The sequence below is a fragment of the Musa acuminata genome, chromosome BXJ1-7 (assembly GCF_036884655.1).
Source record: "Musa acuminata AAA Group cultivar baxijiao chromosome BXJ1-7, Cavendish_Baxijiao_AAA, whole genome shotgun sequence".
In the NCBI taxonomy this organism is placed as follows: domain Eukaryota; kingdom Viridiplantae; phylum Streptophyta; class Magnoliopsida; order Zingiberales; family Musaceae; genus Musa; species Musa acuminata.
Window position 1 is genome coordinate 43,175,798 of NC_088333.1, and position 21,710 is coordinate 43,197,507.

At 36.7% G+C, this 21,710-nt stretch overlaps 2 protein-coding genes across 2 annotated transcripts; both read right to left on the minus strand.

Annotated features, from left to right (window-relative positions):
* Positions 1-301: 301 nt before the first annotated feature.
* Positions 302-10,302, minus strand: LOC135580892 (protein IMPAIRED IN BABA-INDUCED STERILITY 1-like). Its single transcript, XM_065193511.1, has 9 exons — positions 9,543-10,302; positions 7,607-7,891; positions 7,167-7,484; positions 4,609-4,836; positions 2,743-2,840; positions 2,235-2,346; positions 1,586-2,110; positions 1,377-1,506; positions 302-826 (listed from the first exon to the last, which is right to left on the minus strand). The coding sequence occupies exons 1-9, from the start codon at positions 9,909-9,911 to the stop codon at positions 807-809; spliced, it is 2,085 nt and encodes a 694-aa protein (XP_065049583.1). The 5' UTR covers positions 9,912-10,302; the 3' UTR covers positions 302-806.
* Positions 10,303-13,411: 3,109 nt separating this feature from the next.
* Positions 13,412-21,651, minus strand: LOC135679600 (probable WRKY transcription factor 3). Its single transcript, XM_065193513.1, has 4 exons — positions 21,082-21,651; positions 17,954-18,654; positions 17,733-17,873; positions 13,412-13,908 (listed from the first exon to the last, which is right to left on the minus strand). The coding sequence occupies exons 1-4, from the start codon at positions 21,574-21,576 to the stop codon at positions 13,731-13,733; spliced, it is 1,515 nt and encodes a 504-aa protein (XP_065049585.1). The 5' UTR covers positions 21,577-21,651; the 3' UTR covers positions 13,412-13,730.
* Between the last annotated feature and the right edge of the window lie 59 nt (positions 21,652-21,710).

Genomic DNA, 21,710 nt, shown 5'->3' on the forward strand with positions numbered 1-21,710 from the left:
ACCAACAAAAGGAATGCTTTTATAGTGGACCGGACAGGTCACAAACCATCCAATGCAATGGCTGAGCATTGCTGCCTCTATTCGATCATGCCTTTATGAAGATATACAGAGTGATCACAGAAACAGGACACAGAACCATATTCAAGTTGGCACTTTGTTTGTTTGCAAGTACTTGTTCAGTACCAAAGACTGCCATCTTCCATTTACAGATCTCTTGAAATCCGAGAAGGATAACTTGTCTTAGGCTAACGATTTCAAAGTTGTGAATACAATATGATCCACAACTGCAAAATTTAGACCATTGGCAAAATAATGCTTGATTTCTCTGTTGAACATCCAGCATACATGATCATTTACATCAAAAGTGGATGGAAATTGAACTAATCCCATCAATGCACAAAGGAATCATGGCTCTATATATTTGATTATTACAAAAAATTGGCTCCATTCGAGCCTTTGCAATTGGATTCACATCCAAAAAATTGATTTGTCTCATCATATTTCGAACTTTTTGAACAGAAAAGCTTTGATTCCTGCCAGCAACCAAGTTAGATGAATCAGATACCACAATAGGTGCAATTTATCAGCAGGTAGTAGACTTTGTTAACTGACTTAATTTTCTCTCACTAGTCGCATGGAACCTGATGTAGCAGCTTATCCATTATATCAGATATCACTGTTGGGATCAGCCAGACATAAATCCTTTTATGTCTGGAAAGATGCTGGTCACATAATTTTCTTGATCCAAGGTGTTTGTTTTGCTTCAGTATGTTCCTACTCCAATAAAAAGAACCCACCCTGGCTCTCTATTTTCCTTGCTTTCTCCCTGCCATTGTAAACCAGCCAATCAGAACCAATTTCATTCTGTAGAAACATAAAACTGAATGAAGAGTCTAAAGGAAACATTTCTTATGCCTTACATGACAATTAATTAAACTGAGACTAAAATTATAAGCATAGCAAAATCCAATTAACTGAACTACAAGAATACTATGTCCAAATATCAGGTGCAATGCTGAAATGGCACCAGTAGTAGATTGTGTAAATTTCAAAAGAGTTTAACAGATCATCAACTTTCTCAAGTGTTATTCAATTATTCTTTTATTTTTAGATCAAGGATGTTTTGGCAACAGATATGTGGTCAATCTAGGATTATTAATAATAACAATTGAGAGAAAAAACTGGATGTGTTATAAAAGCTGTAACAAGAGCAAGGATTCTACTCGAGCTATTGGCGAGGCATATAATAACACTCCTTTCGGAAGCACATAACAATCTGAGGTTCAAGAGATTAAGGCTTGTTCTAATTCACTTCCTCTCCGCATAAATACTATAAATTTGCACAAGAGATGTTGAAAAATGGGATCTCTATATACCTCTTTGGAACCATGATCTCCTAATTGCTTGACGCATGTGGCGTTCATGCTTCTGTAAAAGCTCATCAACCTTGTGAGATTCAGACAATAAAGGTCCTGAAAACTCAATTCTGTCTTGATCATGGAAACCCTGAGATTTATCAAGAAAAGCTAAGTTACGAGTCAAGACAATGCAGTGTAAAACATAAAACCTGCCAAACAATTTGTACCAAGTTGTTATGCCGCATTGACAATGGATCTCCCTTATATAGGGCTCCTGAAAACTCCTGAGAATAGTATACGTCAGAAGGGTCAAGTGAGTCTGGATGTTCTAACTGTGTCCACCTTTTCAGCATTGCACGTTTTGCCAACTCATGGGGCACATGGCTTTTTGAAACAACATGCACATCACCATTTTCTTGTCCCTTGAACTCATGCTTACTTTTAACATTTTCAATACAGGATGGATCTCTTTCATAAGAGAGATGGCTTTTTGAGCTACACCTACTGCCAGATCTACCAGATGCATGACCTTCTCCCTGCATTTTTGCCCATGCAAAGCCGCTAGAAGCAGAAACACATAAAGGCCCTGATAAAGCAAAATCCTCCTGGGAGTTGCACACACTGTGACCTTCATTTGGATGTTTGATCAATGGCAATGGCTGGAGATCTACAAACAATCCAGTTTCACCATCTACTCTCAAACAATCTTTCTTTACATTGCCACTACTGGTTACAGCATTGATCTGTGACTCCTGAAAAATAAAACCAAACACAAGACAAACAAAACATGTATTCTCCCAAAATTAAAATCCATCATAACTTTTTCTCCTCCATCAACTTCTAAAAGATTTTGCGAGTGTGAAAGAAGCAAATTACCTCTTTGCTGTCTGTTATCCTACTGAGCCCACCTGCTGCCCGCGAAGCTCTATTTGCTCTCAATGGTCTTCTTGTGGCTTCCGATCCTCGGCTTCTACTAGCACCTCTTATCCTGAGGCGACAAAAACTATCAAAATTGACTGCAGAATAACTAGATGCCATATGCTTCAATATATAGGTCTCCTTTAGAATATCAGGTCTTAGAACATAAGAGTAGATCCTCCAAGAACCTTAAAAAGCTTAAAAATCAGTTAATGACTGAAATGGATACCATCTTTTTGTAATTAACAGAAAGAAACAGTTTGATTTTTTTTATGGCTTCGTGTTAACATGAAAAAAAAACTTCTGTTTTTGCAAGTTTGCATGGGCATTAACAATTTTGTGAAGAAGCATATGTCATAAAATTTTTTCTTAGCACCTTAAGAAAATATGCAGAGAAACATGACATTTAGGATAACTTTGTAGATTCTTCTACATCTAATTGACAACCATAGCTGGCTAGAGTTACCTGCGAGTCTCATCACGACTCTTTGCATCTATCTCTTTGGTCGGTGGGTATTTTGACAAACTTGAGGGCTCACAAGCATAAGGCTTTGTTCTGAAATACTGAAAAAACACATAGAGGAAACATAAAATGTAAAGACAAGTTAAATTGCAAAAGGTGAAATATAGTTATCATGAATATGAATGTTTTTAGAAAAGAAAGGTGTATCCACTTAGAGAAAGTCTATGATAGGGTTCCTAGAGATTTATTATGGTAGGTTTTAGAAAAAAAAGGTATATCTATTAATTATATTAATGTTATTAAAGATATATATGATGATATAGCTACTAGTGTTAGAACTATAGGGAGTGTATCTAGTGAGTTTCCTATTAGCATAGGATTGCATCAATGATCCGTATTAAATTTATACCTTTTCACATTGATAATAGATAAATTTATGAATCATTGACATGATATGCCTCCTTAGTGTATGTTATTTGTTGATGATATTGTCTTAGTTAATGAGAGCCTAGGTGGAATTAATTATAAACTTGAGCTATGAAGAAAATTCTTAGAAACTAAATGTTTTAGATTAAATAAAACTGAATATGTGAGATGCAATTTTAGTAAATCTAGGAACATACAAAAGAATATAGTTAAGTTGGATGGATAAAAAGTTCCTTTAAGTAAAAGTCTTAGGTATCTTGAATTAATTATTCAACAAAATGGAGAGATCAATGAAGATATTCTTCATAGAATAATAATATAATGGTTAAAATGGCGAGAAGCATCAGGAGTCTTATGTGATCATCATGTATCTTTGAGATTAAAAGAAAAATTTTATAAAATGATTGTGAGACCAATAATAATTTATAGATCTAAATGTTGGGCAATTAAGAAACATGTACAAAAAAATTGTGTTGTCGAGATGAGAATGTTGAGATGGATGTGCAAAGTTACTAGGAAAGATATAAAAAGAAATACTTTTATTTGTAAACAACTAGATATCGTTTTAATAGATGATGAAATGAGAGAAAATTGTTTAAGATGGTATTGGCATGATTAATGAGAGAAAATCATTTAAGATTTGACCTCTGAATACGGTAGTCAAAAGAGGTGAAATGATTAATATCCGTGATACAATGAGAGATAGAGGAAGACCTAAACGAATTTTAATAGAAACTATAAATAAAGATTTAAGTACTCTAATCTTAACTAAGCATATGGCTTTTTATAAATCTCAATAGCGATAACAGATCCATGTAACCGACCCCAAATAGCTGGGACTTACAGCTTTGTTGCTGTTGTTGTTATTGTATGAATATAAATGTTTTTAATGACACAATTTTCATTTGACAAATAAACTACCAACTTAAGGAGTTTCCAGAACATGTATATGTAGAATATGTTGTGGGACCACCATACAAAAATTTGATGCCTTGAATGACCTAAAATGAAGGGCAACTTCCAATTGTTTTGCATATATGTTATTCTTAATTTATGATACACAAGAACTTTACAGATTCTTTTTATATTGCAGCCTAGATCCTAAGCAGGTTGTCTCTGATGGTTAACCACCTGTTCCTTTGTTATTTCCTTTTTACACTTAGTTATTTAGCTATGACAGAGAATCTTGGTCTCAAACATCTACATGATACATGTAATTTGGAATTGCTAATTTTGTGTTTTTCTATACACTCCATATTACGATCTTAGTTACTGGTTTTGCATTTTTCTTTTCAACCCAAATAAAGCTAAAAAAGGAAAGAAATCTATTGACAAAGAAATGAAGACGAAAAACATTCCACAGAAGGAGCTAACAGCAAATGATGGAAGGGCTATGTTTCTCAAAAGAATTCAATTTTAAGAACTTTTAAGGCATATACTCACCTCTGCTTCAAGAGAACTGGTGGCCGTACCACGCTTATAAGGTTCAATAGACAGAAAAGTTTCTAACAAGCTAATGGCACTTCCTGGTAAACTTTTGAATGTCTCCTGGAGAATATTTTCGTAAGGATGATGAGGTCTGAAGATCGTAGCATGGGCCAACGTGGACTTATTCCAGTACTCATCCGGAGGGGAACCGCAAAGTTTAAAGATTTTATGCAATTGTTCAACCTGAAAGACATACATCTTCAACTGAGAAAAACAAGACATAAATCTTCCATAACTTTGAGAGTAAATGATTAGACATTTACCATAAAAATAAATGAGAAAAATACTTCAAATCAACAAGCTGCAAGTGAGAAATGAGTATATCCCACAAATGACAGGTATAAAATGTTCTGCACATTTCCAGATATTCTAATGACGATGAATCTTCTATCAACAGACATTTCCACTAGCGTGTAACATCATATGGTCAACATACTTCTGAGATGAGGAACTAACATATGCTGATCGTTCTGAATGAAACACAGAATGATATCTTTGTATGCATATGTTAGTTGAAACTGAAGACGTGCAGCTGTACTAGTCACTCGTGTCTGAGGCTACTGACATTATATGTTAATTTCTTCACATATGCATGTGTAATGGATTCTAGTGTATAATCTTACAGAAAAGAGGATTTGGCACTGTTTGTGCAATATGCAATTAGGAGATCTTTATAAAAGAGACTTGTTTGTTGCTTGGCTCAAGCAATAACTCCTAAGCTGCTGTTCTAACACATTTATCAGCTCTTGGTCCACCCAAAATTTCATTATTCAAAATAAAACTCAAAAGAGACTAGTGCCCTCAAGGCTGCCATTTTGAGATGACATCTAGGAAGCAGTTTCAAAAGACCTCTTAACACAAGCCAGCCAACTTTTCTTAGACCCATTAAGAAAAAAATTGGTAATATATAACAATTCCAGATGTCTTCCACACGCATCTACACAAATATATATTTGAGGTTTTATAACCAGTTAAGACCTAATACCACAATCTCATACCTCATGACTTTCTGAAGGGGATGCATGAAGAGTCAGCCAGTATGTTACACATAACATGAAAAACACTGCCAGTTCACCCCTACCTCCAGAAAAATTAAAGGCACTTATAGTAGACAACCATAAACTCTGTTACCAGAGGTCTCTGTTGCTCTTCAGGACTGTTGTTATATCTGGAGTTTAACACAACAAAGAACGAAAGAAAGAACATACACTAATGATATTTGTGAAGAGATGAAGATACACTAGAAAAAAAGAACTTTAGACTAAGACCAAAAATAAACAAGAAATATTTACATTCACGAACAATTAGGTGTATCTTCTATAGAAGACAAGATGACCATTTAAATGGTATGACATGTATAAAGGAAGGATTTGGATAACCTAGACAAGAAGAATCAATGAATATTGATAGCATGAGAAGAGGTAGAGGGAGACATAAAAAGAAAAGGAAATTTTGTCACTCTTAGCTTGACTAGTGAGATTCTGCTACGTTGATATCAATGGTAGAAAAAAAATAGTTGAGATATTATGTCTTCTTGTAGTCTAGCAGTAGGATTTGAGAAGGATTTGACATTAAAGAAGACTCAAGTAAAAATAAGTTAATCTCCCCATTGACATTTTTGGTATAATTAACTTTCCACAAGCATACAAGGAAAAAGGAAGTTTCATTCTAAAATGTTCCTCCCAGCTACCGACCTCTCTAATATTACATGTTCACTTTCTACATGCAACAACAACAAGAAAAAGAAACCATAATGTTCCAACTATTTGGGCCTGGCCACATGTTTGTTTTTTCACCATTGAGCTATATACAAAACAATTTCATAAGTAAAATAAAGAATATTCAAATATTTATATGTTGTTTCTTATAAAGTTTTTCTAGGTTCCTGTCAATCTCTCCACAAACAACTCACACTAATCGTGTCACATTTTCTAACTACCATATAGATTCCTTTAGAACATGTTCATACCATCTTCAATAATTTTATCTTATTTTATCCTCTCTCAGAACTATGTCTAATTATTCACGAAGGAAAACATATTTACTTTAGTAGAACCAAGAATGCACCTTAGATGATCCAGTTTTGATGCCACCTTGATTTACTACTTTGATTTAAAAACGAATCCATTATAAAACCTCTCTCTCTCTCTCTCTCTCTCTCTCTCTCTCTTCTGATTAGTAGACCTTTGTTCCACACCCTAGAGGATAACACACAATCACAAGAACCACTAAAACTGCATAAGAAGAATGCGATATATCATTTGATCATCCCACTGGATGCTAACTTTACAACTAAAGACAATGATCATGTTTAATATCATCCTAGACAAAGTTGGTTTCTAATACCATTTCCTTTTATTGCTTTTGTGAAGTAATTAATAATTAAAGCTGGTTTCTAATAAATAAAACTTACTCGTTCATTGTCTCGATTTACATGATCTTTTTCTTTTCTCCTTGTTTCATGATGGTAACAGGCAACAGTTACACAATCTTTGAGCATTCAAGGTTATTACCTCGGTTCTGCCTTGCAAGATGGGTCTTCCAATAAACATTTCTGCAAATACACAGCCAACACTCCACAAATCTACAGTTTCTTCATAGTCAGTTGAACCCAATAATAGTTCAGGTGGCCGGTACCATAGAGTCACAACACGGCCAGTTAATCGTTGTTTATGCCCATGACTGAAGAAATTTGCGAGACCAAAATCAGCGATTTTCAGAACTCCCTCATTGTTAACTAGAATATTTGCTCCCTTTATGTCACGATGAATAATACCACGCAAATGGCAATGCTCAAGTCCAGATAACATCTGTTGCATATAGCACTTGATCTGCAATTTAGGGACACAGAAAAACAATTTTCTGGTCAGAAGTGTTTACAAGTTTGAATATGTTATCCCAAGCAAATTGAAGGCACATTGTTCATACAGGCATTCAGAGAATATGTTCAAACCTGTGATTCAGAGAATTTAATGTCAGGAGAGGACGAAAGACCAGAAAGATCATGTTCCATATATTCAAATACAAGGTAGAGACTGCATGATAACTGAGAGGTAATCAAACCTTCCAGCTTCACAATATTTGGATGGTCAAGCCTTCGTAGTATCTTTATTTCCCTTGCCATGAACCTAACACTCTCTGGCTCAAAATTGTCAAAGCGGACCTTCTTCAAGGCAACAATCTTGCCAGTGTCGAGATCACGTGCTCTAAACACACTGCTATAAGTACCTTGTCCAATCTTCACATGCAGAAGACAATTAACATTAAACCAAATTAAGCCAGAAAATACTCATGCAGGAACCAACCAAGTTTTTTTAAAGAAAATTTAGCAAACTTAACTATCCAGAGCCAATATATGATCACTCAAACAACAAGCTGTTGTGAATTGGCTGAATGTCTCAAGATCTCCAAGCCGATGAATGCCTAATCTAAGTTTCTGATGTTTTTACCTGAAGCGCTCTTAGTACAATGAGTATGATAGAGATAATAATGGCATAGACATTATCTAATAGAGCTTAGCACTTGATTAATAACAAACTTAATTATACTTATCACGTGTAAAAGTATTTAAAAGAAAATTGTCCTCAACAATTGAACCGTATAGCAAAAGTAGCTAGACCATCGATCTGAGTCAAATTAATATGGTACTTTCGTTAGGCCAATTTCTCAGTTAATTGGAAAACATGAAAGTGGTGCCTACAGGTTCCAACTCGGTTATAGAGAATGGAAGAAACATTTTCTCCTGGGATGGTAACAGTTATCACTGCAATTATATCATTCCTAAAATAAAAGATTTTCAGATTCCAAACAAAAACATGATACATAAGCTCAAATTGTGATAACCTAGAAGTTTGAAGGCCTGAGTTGAATGAAAGATTGAACCCCTTTGATGCATCTAATCTTAACTCAAGAAAGTTACATAACATCAAAGGATAACAAAACTCTGCTTGTGAGCAGAATTTAGCTTGTGAAGTAGAAAACTAGATGCAGAACCATCTAGTAATTCCCTGATGTTGGATCGCTAAAAGCTTCCTTTTTCTTTCACTTGACAAAATTGCTGATGAAACTTTGTTATTAGTATGAAGATTAAAAAAAAATTTTAATGTGTCAAAGGACAAGAACCTAAAGAATGGAAGTACAGGAGGGAATCTTTTAAGAAAGAAAACTATTCTATCAAAATGAGATTGAACAACTCTCAGAAGATCAAATTGGCTATGAGATTGAACATCTCACACACATGCATCCCCCACCAAAAAAATTAAAAAAGAAAAAAGAAAAAGCAATCCAGTATTTTTCTCCACAAAAAGCAAGAAGATGAAAACACCAACATTAAATAACATAAATGTTTGATTTAAAATAGTAAAATATATAATCCTACAGGGAATATGGAACATTTAACAAAAAATACACTATATCTTGTCCTGAGCTTTAGTGACGAGATGAGGATAAATGAGAGAATGTGGCAAGAAACAAATGGAAGTTGCCAAATTAAGATACATGCGCTGGTCAATATTTGTTTCTTGAGGGTACGATACTAAAATTCCAAGCAAAAGCAATTTGTTATGGTATCACCTCATTGATCTAATTTGAAACCAGGTTGCAGAATCAAAGAAGCTATTATAATCCACTCATCAAGCAACAAAAACAGAAGCAAATTGAGAGAAATTTTGGTCAAAAATAATATCAAAAGATAATTACATAGTTAAATGGCACAAATCTACATTAGTCATATCACGAAACAGACCACACAAGGTTCCTATGCAACACATTCTTAATTGCGCTACAAAGACAATGCTTATCGTCAGCCCAAAAACAAAAAAAACAAAAAGAAAAAAAAAGAAAGAAAATGATATGCAGATTTTTAGGCCGTCATGGATCTAAGAATTTACCTTCTCCAGCTTCTCAAAAGAGTCAGCTTTTAGGGGCACCCAACCGTGAATTGCTTCCCCAGCGACGACACTGAGCCAAGAGGGCCATCCGGCGGCAACCTGCTCCCCTTCTATGTGCTTGTGAAGGTTCCCCAGCCGAAAACTCTGTAATCTCGTACTATCGGAGTTCAGCTTCTCATATTCCTTCGATTCGAGGCTATCCAATTCCACCTTCCTCTCCGGATATCCCCGCTCGGCTCCCTGTCCGGTCTGATGCCGCAGCGAGCACGCCAAGATCGGTCCCGACCGCTCCCGGTGGTCACGTAGGAAACCGGAGGAATCGACCGCCGGGGTCACTGAGACCGCATTCTTCGACGAGACGCAGCCCATCCCTGGCCGAGGCTATGGCATCGGCCAGGCCTCCGGGGGCAACAAAGGCCTGGGTTCAGGGAAATCGGGGGCTGAATTCGGGAGGGCAAGAAGCTCTTCGGACAGGGGAAAAGGGGGAGGGGGATCGCCCGAAACCACGATGAGGCAAGATCGGGTGGCCCGGAGATCCAAAATGGCCGTAAGCACCCCTAGAAGCATAAAAAGGAGCGAGCTTTCTGCCCCCTCTTCTCCTAATTTCTCCACAAACTCTCTCGGGGCACTTCTTTCTCGCGAGATTAGCGGGAGATGGGGAGATCTGGGGGACCTCGCGGTGGATGAGCAAAAGCGACCGACCGAAATCAACGCGGGAACGAGTGAGAGAGAAAGTGTGGGAGATGGTGGAGAATTGTAGCCGTTATTCATCGGTCATCTCTCGCGGCTTCTTACGGTGCCCAATTAATTTGCAATCTCTGTTGACGCAACGGTGGGGATGGCAACGAGTCAAAAATGAGGGGGGAATTTTTATTGCCTTTGACCGGTGGAGATTAATTACGACCTAATTAACATCTTTATCGGATCATGAGTTAATTATAAATTAATTTATAATTAATTATCTTTGGCATCTCGATATTTTTATTTTTATTTTTTAAAATTATGTTCAATGATGTTAAATGATAAACTTTCTAATATTTTCATCAGTAGAATCGGTGAAAATTAAATATTTTATTTTTATAAATATAAAAATCTTAATATAAATTTTAAAAATATAAGAATCAAAATACTAAGAATAACTAATTATAATAGATAATATGTAATTCAATTTTTTTTGTTTCATTAATATTTGGAGATCATATCATTTTAAATTATTGTGCCTCAGACATTTGGATTCAGTTTCACATGTCAAATGGGATTAATATAGATCCAATTCTTTTGATAACTTAATTTTTTTAGGATTAGTGTAAATCAATTAAAATCTCTATCAGAGAATGTGATCCGTGAGAACTGCCAGAGGCAGATCTTTTTCCACTGAATGTGGATCTCTCTCTCTCTCTCTCTCTCTCTCTCTCTAAGATGGGGCTTGAGATGAGTTGGGGCCCACATTTGGTCACAAGCTTTGGTGGGACCAAGGCAACACAATTACTTTGGGTATCAACATTAAACAGGCTTAATTATGTTGAAAGTTTCATGAGGAGTCCATTCACTCTTTTGGAGTCAGTCCATTGTGGAGCCTCAAACAGGAGTTAGGTCATGAGGGTGATATTTCTGCTGCTTAACTTTCAAGGCAAGTATTGAAATTTGACAGAAATTTTTTTTCTGAGATAAAAAAGTTGAAAATCATTGACTGCCTCCTGATTCATCAGTTTATGGCAGTCAGAATTAAAGAAGAAGAAGAAGAAGAATAGAACAGACTTGGTAATTCTCTTTGGGGTTTGCCACATGTGTCCCCTTGTTTGATGTATTCTTTAGGTGAAGAAGTAATCAAACCCTCCCATTGTTTCATCTGATAACAAGAACAACTCTTTTTTTGTGCCATGGACAATCAGTACTCTTTATAAGAGGACAAAAGATTATATCTGGTCCAAACAAAAATGATAAAAAACTTTGGAAAGCAATGAGCATCAAATTGTTTGCAATTTTAGTCTGTAAACAAAAAAACAGAGTACAGAGAAACAACAAAACAGAGAATAGAAAGGGTGCTTAAAGACTAACATGTTATTGCTTTAAGATTATGTCTTAAGCTCTACCTTTGCATCTTCATGTATAGGCATCATTGTGGCCACCTGTTACCCAACAGCTTCTTTTCATCATCATATCTTCTCCTTTTATTTAAGGAAAGGAAGAAGACACTCTTTTGTCATGTGAAACACTTTTAAGGCATCTCATTTGAGTGTTCACATATCTCTATGATTGAGAAGCATGGAGACATGCCTGTGGTTCTGAAATGAGATTTTAGAGTTCAATAGAATTGGATCGATGGCTTCAAACATCCTCACAATACTAGGATGGACAGGACAAGTCATTGAAGTCCCATCTGTGTTCATCAATGTCCTTGGAGAAGCCAAATTCTCCTCATGGTCAGGTTTGGTCCTTTTCATCACATGTTGCATCTTTTATTTCTTTTTTTTCTTTTGTTGTCTTCTACTCTTTTGCTAGGTCCTCCAGGTTGTTTCAAGCACCACCAAGGTTGCTCTTTCATCAGAACTGGAGGATGTCATGCTTAGTACCACAATCAGTGTTATCCACAATGAGTTCTAGGCAAAACATATTAATAAACTTAACCCAAGAATATGATCAGAAAAGATCAGGTAAGTCATACTTGTAAAACTCAAAATTAACTGAAAATGAAAATGAAGATATATACTAGTAGAAAACTAGTGATAAGGGGATAAGGTTGGGTATAGCTCTATCTTTGTATAATTAAGTAATGTCATTATTCTATTCAAAGAGAAAAGAAAAAGAACCAGTGACTAAGGGGGAAAAGTCATATGAAGCTCTCATCTTAAAGGACTAATTAATGTCATTACTCTCTTCAAAAGGGAAAGACAGATAAAGGCCCCAAAGGGTAAAGTTTGATTGCAAAATAGTTTGCAGGATATGAGATGCAGATATTCATTCATTGGGAGGACCAACAACATAATCATTGTCCAACGACTGCAAAGCATGTAAACAATGGGCAAAGAACCTAATGGATGATGTTCCTTGTGGTGGTCAGTGTGTCCCATAAACAGGATATTTACTTCACAAAATATGTGCAGATTCCCTTCCTCAACATAAAGAATCAGATCATTGTCTCCACTGTTTCTGACTAGTCCTAAAAATAATGTCCCTCTTGTTGTGCACACTACCTTGCCCAAGTATATTTCAACCATTATCCTACTATTTTTACCAGAGTGCCATAAAGCTTGCAGAGTTGCATTGAGGGAGCATAAAACAATATAATCTCAAGAATTCAAGGTTAGGAAACTAACCTGAAATACAGTGGTAGAAATTATTACTCCATCCTTCTCTCTTCAGGAAAAGCTTATTCATACCTACAGAGTTTTGCCTCCGGTATCACTTCGAATCGTGATTCATATTCATTCATCTTTACCAGAGGTTTCCTTTGATCAAGGAACTAAGCTTTGCTGCTTATGTTGGAGAATTTACACTGCAAGTTACAAGTGATCTTAGAAACATAAATTTATAGAACCAGGTTGATGACGACAGAGTACTGAATAAAACACTTAGAACCAAATACAAACGAACCAGAATGAGATGTCAAAGGAAAATACAAGTACCAGGAGTCTCTTCAACAATGCAGTCTGTCTTCCTGAAAGTAACTGTTCCCAAGATACGGATGCTATGGATGTAACAATTACAAATACTATACTCAATTAGCTTTAAAAATTAGTGACAGAGATAGTGCAGCATTACACACAAGCTTCCACTGCAAGAATTAGGACTTTAAAGGAAAAATAATATACAACAATTTGCTTCTTTCTATGTTGTACAAAAGATATGCAACAGTGGATGTCAATTCCTTGAGCAGGAACCAAAAGAAATGCACAATTAAGCAATAATCATCAAGGGTGGACATGAGTGGGTACATAAATAGCACAAAGAAAAAAAGTAAGGGCTAGGTCACATAAAGTTACATAAGAACCTGATAAGCACAATGTAGGTGTGCTGCTGAACTTACTTTTAAGCCATCGTGACCAAGAAATGCAGCACATTACAGTGTGAGCTTTGCTCCATAAATTAAGATCATAACAGCAAAAGCTAAAGAAACTAGGTGTTCTCGTGTTCTTTCTTCAAGGTGGACAATTGCAGCTTCATAGACACAAGGGAAACTTGATCAGATCATGCATTTTTTAAAGCAGCACCAGAAGTTACTGTGTCATGGCTGCTTTTTCTAGCAGCTGGCACATCATGGTTATGTTTTCCCTCATATGTTGTTATTACAGCCTTGGGATCTGTTGGTGATCTCTCAATATGCTTCCTGACATTGCATCCTGCAAAAGTGCACTTATAATAGCTCCTGCATTGAAATAAGAAGTATTAAACTATATGAAGGCCTTGCAGGATAGTCATTTTAAAAATGCTTGAGCAACAGTTTCAAATCTTATGAGACAAGCAACAACTAATTTAACAGACAAAAATAGCAACATCGAGGCAAGACACTATTGAACATAATGACTGAAAACAAATTAGGAGATCCAAATTGAAACTTGCTATCGGACAAAGTATCATCCTAGGAATGTATGGACATGTGGTATGTTGACCCACGCTAGAGATGTTGATTTCTAGATAGGCCAACTTTTGGCCTATGTGGCAGAAAGGTATCAGCATGTCCCCTGTGCTGTAAGACATTTAATCTCAGACCTAGGAGATAAAAAACCTAGAAACTACAAGTGCTTTATGCCTTAGTACCTATAGTTTAAAGGAAAAACAAAAAATTTACAGTGCCAATATGAACTAGTGTGCTAGAACATATCATGTGGAGTTTACTTTCATCTTCCATAATTCCGATATTTATATTGATTCTCTTGAACACATAGAAAGCAAAATTTATTGATATGGGTGGTGCTTCTAAATCATAAATTAAACCAAAACATGTAGTGTGCCTAAATGTTGGTTCATTTTCATTTCGTGCACTTTTTATTTGGTTGATGTATGGGTAAGAGACCATCAGAGACATAATTATTTATTTTGAGGAATTTTAATAAATTTATCTAGTTTCTGAACTCATGAGTTCTTAATATAAATTTTAGTCATATATGTTATAGCAATGACTATCATTTGAGCAACACCGACCGTTATCAGCCAGCATGGTGAACATGGAATCAGCACTGGTACTTCCCTCATTGAATCAATATCTTTGGCAAGACCCTTTATAAGGTCTTGTCTTCTTTTTCCAGTGTCTAACACAAATATACATATCTCATACAGTCCCCATGATAGAGGTAAGTAGTCTATTTTATTTGTTCTTTTGGCTTTTGACTGGCAACACAAATGTCTGCAAAACACAGGCTAATAGCAGTCATGGTGCTAGAAGCCATATGGTATAGTGGTGGACTGCAGCTAGTGCAACTATATGAGCTATGTCTTCATCCTCCTGCAAGGAAACTGGAATATAAATAACTTCAATATGGGAAAAAATCAAATCGATGGATAAAATACCTCAGATTGTCATCAAAGTGTCAGGATGTAAAACAAGAAAAGATAAATGGATTATGTCACTAAAGCTAAAACTGTATAGTTGTTAAACGAAATGTTTTCAAGTGATTTATACTGCTAAAAGAAAAATATCTAAAAACATTTACTCAGTTGTAGTTATGGTGGTGTTCATGAACTGGATTTAGATAATCATGTCTAACATTCTTTTTCCAGAAACATTTTTCCTTAAAATGAAATCTCCAGAGAAAAATGAGATCACGAATATCAAAAATTGCTACATTCTCATTCCATTGCCCTTTTTTTATTGTTGAATTATTTCATTTTAATCTTCTTCTGAAAATTCTCACTGCCTCCTTTAAATTTCTTATTGTCATGTCTAATCATATCAAGACACCTAAGTTTCTCATCTGCTTTCAACTTAATTTAGACCATTTTTGTGACTTTGGTGGTTCAGTAACTTGAGGCCAATCTCAATACATTGGTATGTTTGCTCCTTTGCAACATGAAAGATCAGATTTCGAGTCATGGAAACCACCTGTCTATCTTTAGTGGCAAGACCCTTACCAGACCCAATAATGAGAAAGCCTCATGCACTGCACGAGTACACTCTTTTTGTTTTTGGTGGTTTTGTAACTTTTGTGGTGCCCAAAAGGTGTTCCAGTCCATTGCTCTAGGAAGTTGTCAATTGTCATAGTTCTTGCAAAATGTTTATGTTCTTGTTATTCAAAATTTATAAATCACATTGCACATCGTTTGCTCTGAAAGAAGTTTGTGTGCACCAATCTAAAAAATGAAATTATCAGTCCCAGACCATGATTTAGCAGGCAGCCACAAGCTTCGAGTTGTATATTATATGCTTCTCATGTCATTTTAGATGTGTCGAATACTTTTAAGAAATGTTCGCCTTACCGGTCCAAATCGGTGTACTAATCGACCATCAGTATGATATGTACCCGAGGCGTACTAACATACCATATATTAGTATGACAAGGGCATACGGATGGTATGGTAAAATAATAAAAAATAGCTCCAAAAATTTCTTTAAAAAATTATATTAGGGTTTTTAAGTTAGAAATAACATAAATTTAATAAAATTTAGCAAAAATAATCTAAATTAAGAAAAAATAATGACACATATCTTTTTCAAATTTTAAGGAGTAGCTTTGTGGTATGTTTCAGACCATACTTCCGTTAACATTGAATTATCTACAAAGAAATAATTTAAATTATTAGATTATTTTTTAAAACAACTTAAACTTTAAGATTCAAATGAATTAAGTAATCAATCGATGGATACACTTGGTTCTACCACCAAAAAAACAATGAGACTCCACGGCCAATGAATCGAGTTTCTCGATCTTATGTATCTGTATATCAATTTAATATGTTTGTCGAACCCAATCCTAAAATTAATCCCACGACATAAAATATTAGTACATCGTATGTCATTGGTGCATCAATATGACGATAGCCAAAGTCTGATCATCGTGAACCACGTGTTCGAGGTGGCTCCTGAGGCAAGGATGATTATGGCATATATTGGTGCAGAGTATAAAAAATGTTAGAACTTCTGCTTTCGCCATTGATCTACTACTCCATATCATAAAATTGATCATCAACTACTGCTCAAAGAAGAATGACCAACTATTACCGTACTGTTGTTGGTCATAAGATTCTCTATAATATGACGGTTGTGAATACGATGAGCTTCGCTCTGTGTCTAAATCTTGTAGGCTCTGTTGCATCTACTCAAAACCATCTACTACCTTCCCCTTTCCCTTATGCGTATAAACTTGACCAGTACCTCGTCCAGCTCTATAATCTGAATCTTAGGTGACGTGTAAAATACAACTCCTCAATCTATGAACCACTCTCAAATTGTGTAGATGGGATCATCGACTCCCTAGCGTCACCTCCATCATCGGTCGAGAAATTGTTGTCCACATCTGGAGTGCGTAGGTTGTTAAATGCAATTGAGAATGTGCCTCGTCGCCCGGCTCGATTCTCTGAGAGAGTTAAAGAGATTGAAAGAGTCAAATGGGTTGAAAAATGGTGAAGGTAAAGGTTCAAAAACTCTTTCTTATGGTTCAAACGATCAAATTAACCATTTGAAACAGGGCAATCTCAGCTCTTAATTAGTAATAGACGAAATCCAATTGTTATCGATCAATATAAACCCTATATCGCCCAATACAGGGTCATATAATGGATACCACCCAATATATGGTCGTTTGTGTATCGATCCCCTATCAAATCGATACGTACCACCCATACCAGGTGGTACAACTCGGTATAGCGAACCCTGCCCAGGAATGGTGTTTCATGTCCCGCTGTAAATCTTTGAAGCTTAAGCTACTACCTTGTACATATATTATACTAAGAAAAGCATAAAAAACCTAGGATATTTGTCAGGCCTTTTCTCTTTAAGCAATTTAGTGCCCTAGTTCTTTTCATATTTGTAATTTTTAAGAACAAAGAAACTCCGATGGCTATACAAATATGACAAAACTTTATACTTTGCAAAATGCTCATTTAATATGGCAACTTTCTGCAAGCACTTGCAATTTAAGAGCTAACTTCAAAGACAAAAATTCAGAAGTAATACCATAATATACATCTAGTGTACACATAAAGCATAATATTACATTGAAAGTACATCACAAAATTGTATAGTCAAGATATTACCTTGGATGAGGATTTCCTTTCACTACTTTTTGCCCGTATTTACGCCATCTAAACCCATCATCCAAAAGATCAACCTCACTTCTTGTCTGCACAATGATCCTAGGCTCAGTCAATGTCTTCTGAGAAGAAGCTGCCATGTTCCTGAGAATCAGCCGAAGATAATATCATGAGATGTAGAATAATGAGAATATATATAGTTTTAGGGTGTATCTCATATATACCTTCTTTTAGGATCACGTTCACCATCATCTCCCACATCTGCCTTAACATCAGCCACTTCTTCGCCATCAGTTGACCCAGATATTTGTTCAGGCATCTCATAACCAGATTCTTGATCTTTTCTGGTAATTGGAACAACCTTTATGTTGTTTAGTTTGCCAAAATTTCCATCATGATCCAGAGAGCCTAGGTTAGTATTATCAAGGTTTCCATTTGTCTCATGTGATCCGCTAGGCAAACTGCCACCTTCCTTGGCACGCTTGTTTGGTAGAGGGCATTGATGATTATGTTGGCCCTTGTAGATTATCTCGGTTACTTGACCATCTACTGAGCGTTCTACCTTTTTCTTAACTGGGCAGTTTGGATTGGTGCATTTGTAATAACTCCTAGGATAGTCACTCCCTTTCACAACCTTCTGACCATACTTCCGCCAATTGTAGCCATCATGCACAGGTTTATCAACAATGGTTGTAGTAGGTTGGGATCTTTGGTCAGATTGGAAACCTTCTGCAGATTCTAATACAGTATCAATTGGTTTAAGAGTAGGTATCTTTGGGATTAGTTGCTGTGGTGAGGAAGTAGTTGCTGCTGTTGTTAAGAAAGGTGATGGGAATTCTGCCTGACTTGACATTCTAAACTGAGATTGTGCAGCCTGGGCTGTGACTTGAGCAAGGACCTCTTGGTGGGACATTGCAAAATTCCCCTACAGGGATCGTAGTGTAAGATGCAATCAGCAATTGATGAATTTATAAACTAAATTGTTTCATAGAGAAGAACACCATTAACAAATCCGTATAAAGTTTATTCACATGTACCTTAACCTTCACAAACAAGTCATAGCCTAATAATAACATGACTCCAAAGACAATACTTTAGCAGTTCAAGATATCTTGAAATAGTGAAGTAGTGAAGTTCCGAAGCTGGAAAAACACGATGCCAATTTTTATTTCTTAAGTAAAGTGGAAGAAAGAAAAAAAGATGTGTGAACATCTACTTTGAGCAAAATATTGGTTTTCCAGGATGAATCATAAGATGTGCCCAGCTAGTTGTCTAAATAAGCACAATTTTATTTAGGTTGCGTATTACAACTTTTGCATATGATTTGAGGGTTTGGCTGAAACGTAAAACAACCAACACAATTATAATCAGTAAAACATAAATTCTACATCAAGTTTAACTATTCAAATCAAATTTTTTCTCCATATATAATAGTTATATCTACCTACCAAAAAGAAGCAAATTATAATGCTTCTTAAGCTTGTCCGTAAGGACGATCATCTCTACTAAATGCTGCAGAACGATTCTTTTTATGTGTTCTACTGCAAGATGCCTAAAGATGCAAAGGTTTTGAAGATGGTTTCTTGATCCCATTAAATTCAGCTTTTAGAGAGAGAAAAGGGGGGGGGGGGGAGGGAGATGGGGGGAGAGTGCACGGGGACAGGAGAGGGGAGCAAGGGAAGGCCAACAATACTGTAAAACCTGAAGAAACAATGATTGTCGAGCCATTGCTCACTGTTAACTAGTGGGGGCTTCTTGTACCTAAATTATTTCCTTATGAAAGGATTCCTCATTTGATCTTCATTGCAATTAATTGTTCTTGTTCCTAAGTGTCTTCCAATGCTTTTGACTAAAGTGCACTCTAAATATTGCCAACACTAAGTTAATTGAATCAAGCACATAGACAAGAAACCTTAATCTTTTTAGTAGCTTGGTAGAAGTTTATTTGATTTGTCACTACTCATGCAACTTTCTGGGAAGGATAATGATATTGCAACAAGTTGAGAGAAAGTTCTCTGCAGAGCAGAACCATGAATGACAAAATTTGGCCAATATCATTAAAAAGGTTCATGACATAACACTTGTGTTGGTGACCCCTTCCATTACATTAGTGACACTGGAACAGACCTTCCCAAGCCTCTAAATAGCAAAGTGACATCAATAGAAAGGTGTCTCTGTCTATTATGACATCTACAAGCATAATTATTTAGCTAAAGCTCTACCAAGCAATCAACATTACTTCAAACGTTGTGTCATTGAGGCTCAATGTATCATATAACCTGACCTAATGAGATAACTTAAACCATTAGCCTAAAATACTTAAGCCGAAGTCATTACTAATACACCCATCAAACCCTTTTTAAGTCAATCTTAATCATTGTCCATTTTTTATGTGGGACTAAATCCGACGTTACATTATGCTCATGCAAGGAATATGTTTGTCTTAAGCTAGAAAGAAGAGGATTTCTTGCTATCAGTCTAATGCATTTTGCTTGATGAACCACCAAAGACATGACTTGCCAAAAGGGAGACCATTTCAAACCTTGCCTTCATCGGCCACAATTATCATAGTTGACCAAACAAACAATCTGATTTTATTATTTCAAATAATCATCATTTGACACAGATTAAAATCATTCACTATTTCAATCGATCACCTTGACAATGTTCAAATTCTTGCCATATACCTTACATTATTTAAAATCCCTATGCTGACCAGCAATGCTACATTACTTCAATCGATCACCTTGATATTCTTGCCATTTACTTTTTTGTAAACATTATTGTAAATCCCTATGCAGGCCATCTATGCTAACAATTTAACCACTTTAGAGTTCCTTACCATGCTCAGCATTCAACAACCTCAGCAACAAAGAACATCAAGATCAAGTACCATTTACTGCAAAATAAAGAACCCTACTTTGCATTCTTCTCTAGGGCCTAAATGCTTATACCTTCCTGAAGCAGTAGACCAAGACAGTTCTGCTGATAGTCTACATCGACAAGAGGAGTGCTATGTTAAAGAAAACAAGGTGAGTTGAGTAGGAGTCTATCACATCATATCATCTTTTATGAATACCAATTGTAGCTCCAACATGACAGAGTAACTGAAATTAAATAAATTCAATTTGTGCAAAAAATAGATATTCAAAATTATTAGTAAACCACAGGTAATTAGGGAACTCAGGAAGTAGCAATCTTTCGTGGTAATAGATAGAAACTTGAACGGCAAAGTTCAACACATATTTATCACTACCATCCCAACATGCACCAGACATCCACACATTTTCCCCATCAACGAAACACAGGAAACAAATTCGCAACAAGATGAAATTTTTGGTGAATCACGTACCAGGCCAGATGAGAAGAACGCAGGAGAATCAAGCAAGCTCGCAGGGCTCAACCCTGGCGGTACAGTGAAATATTGCGGCTGGCTAATCGCCAGACTCGGCGGCCTATTCTGCCCCAACACGACCAACCCGCCACCGCTCTCCAGTTCCCCACCGCTGGAGCGCTTCTCCACCTCCTTCCCCTGTTCCCCCGCGGAGCCCACCATCCTCCTCGCCGCTGCCACCGGAGAATTCATCGCACCGACGAGCAGCTGAGTGAAGGACCGGCACTCCGATTCGGGGTCATCCGCGAAGAAGCTCGACACCAGCGTCAACGGGCCGGGGCTCACCTCGGAGGCGCCCGCGCCCCCGCCGCCGCAGTGGAAAAAGCTCTCGAGGGCGAAACGGGGAGGGAGGGTTATGGTGGGCCGCGGTGGCGCCCCCGCCCTTGGAGCCACCGGCGCCGCGGCATCACCTTCACGGACTGTCTCGCCGCCGCCGCCGTTCTCCTCCTTCATCAGATCGTACAAAACCGCTCTCCTTCACTCTCTTACCGATAATTATAAACGAGAGCTACAAATGGGAGAATGGAGACTCCCTCCAAATTAACGATCGAATGGAGTAAAAAAGGAAAAGTTGACTTCAGACGCCA

Coding starts and splice junctions, on each gene's coding strand:
- LOC135580892 (XM_065193511.1), bottom strand. CDS start 9,911: ATGGGCTGCGTCTCGTCGAAGAATGCGGTCTCAGTGACCCCGGCGGTC. Junction 7,892..9,542: donor CTTTTGAGAAGCTGGAGAAG/GTAAATTCTTAG, acceptor CTGCATGTGAAG/ATTGGACAAGGTACTTATAG. Junction 7,485..7,606: donor TTAAATTCTCTGAATCACAG/GTTTGAACATAT, acceptor CCTAAATTGCAG/ATCAAGTGCTATATGCAACA.
- LOC135679600 (XM_065193513.1), bottom strand. CDS start 21,576: ATGAAGGAGGAGAACGGCGGCGGCGGCGAGACAGTCCGTGAAGGTGAT. Junction 18,655..21,081: donor CGTTCTTCTCATCTGGCCTG/GTACGTGATTCA, acceptor CGATCCCTGTAG/GGGAATTTTGCAATGTCCCA. Junction 17,874..17,953: donor GAACGTGATCCTAAAAGAAG/GTATATATGAGA, acceptor GCTGATTCTCAG/GAACATGGCAGCTTCTTCTC.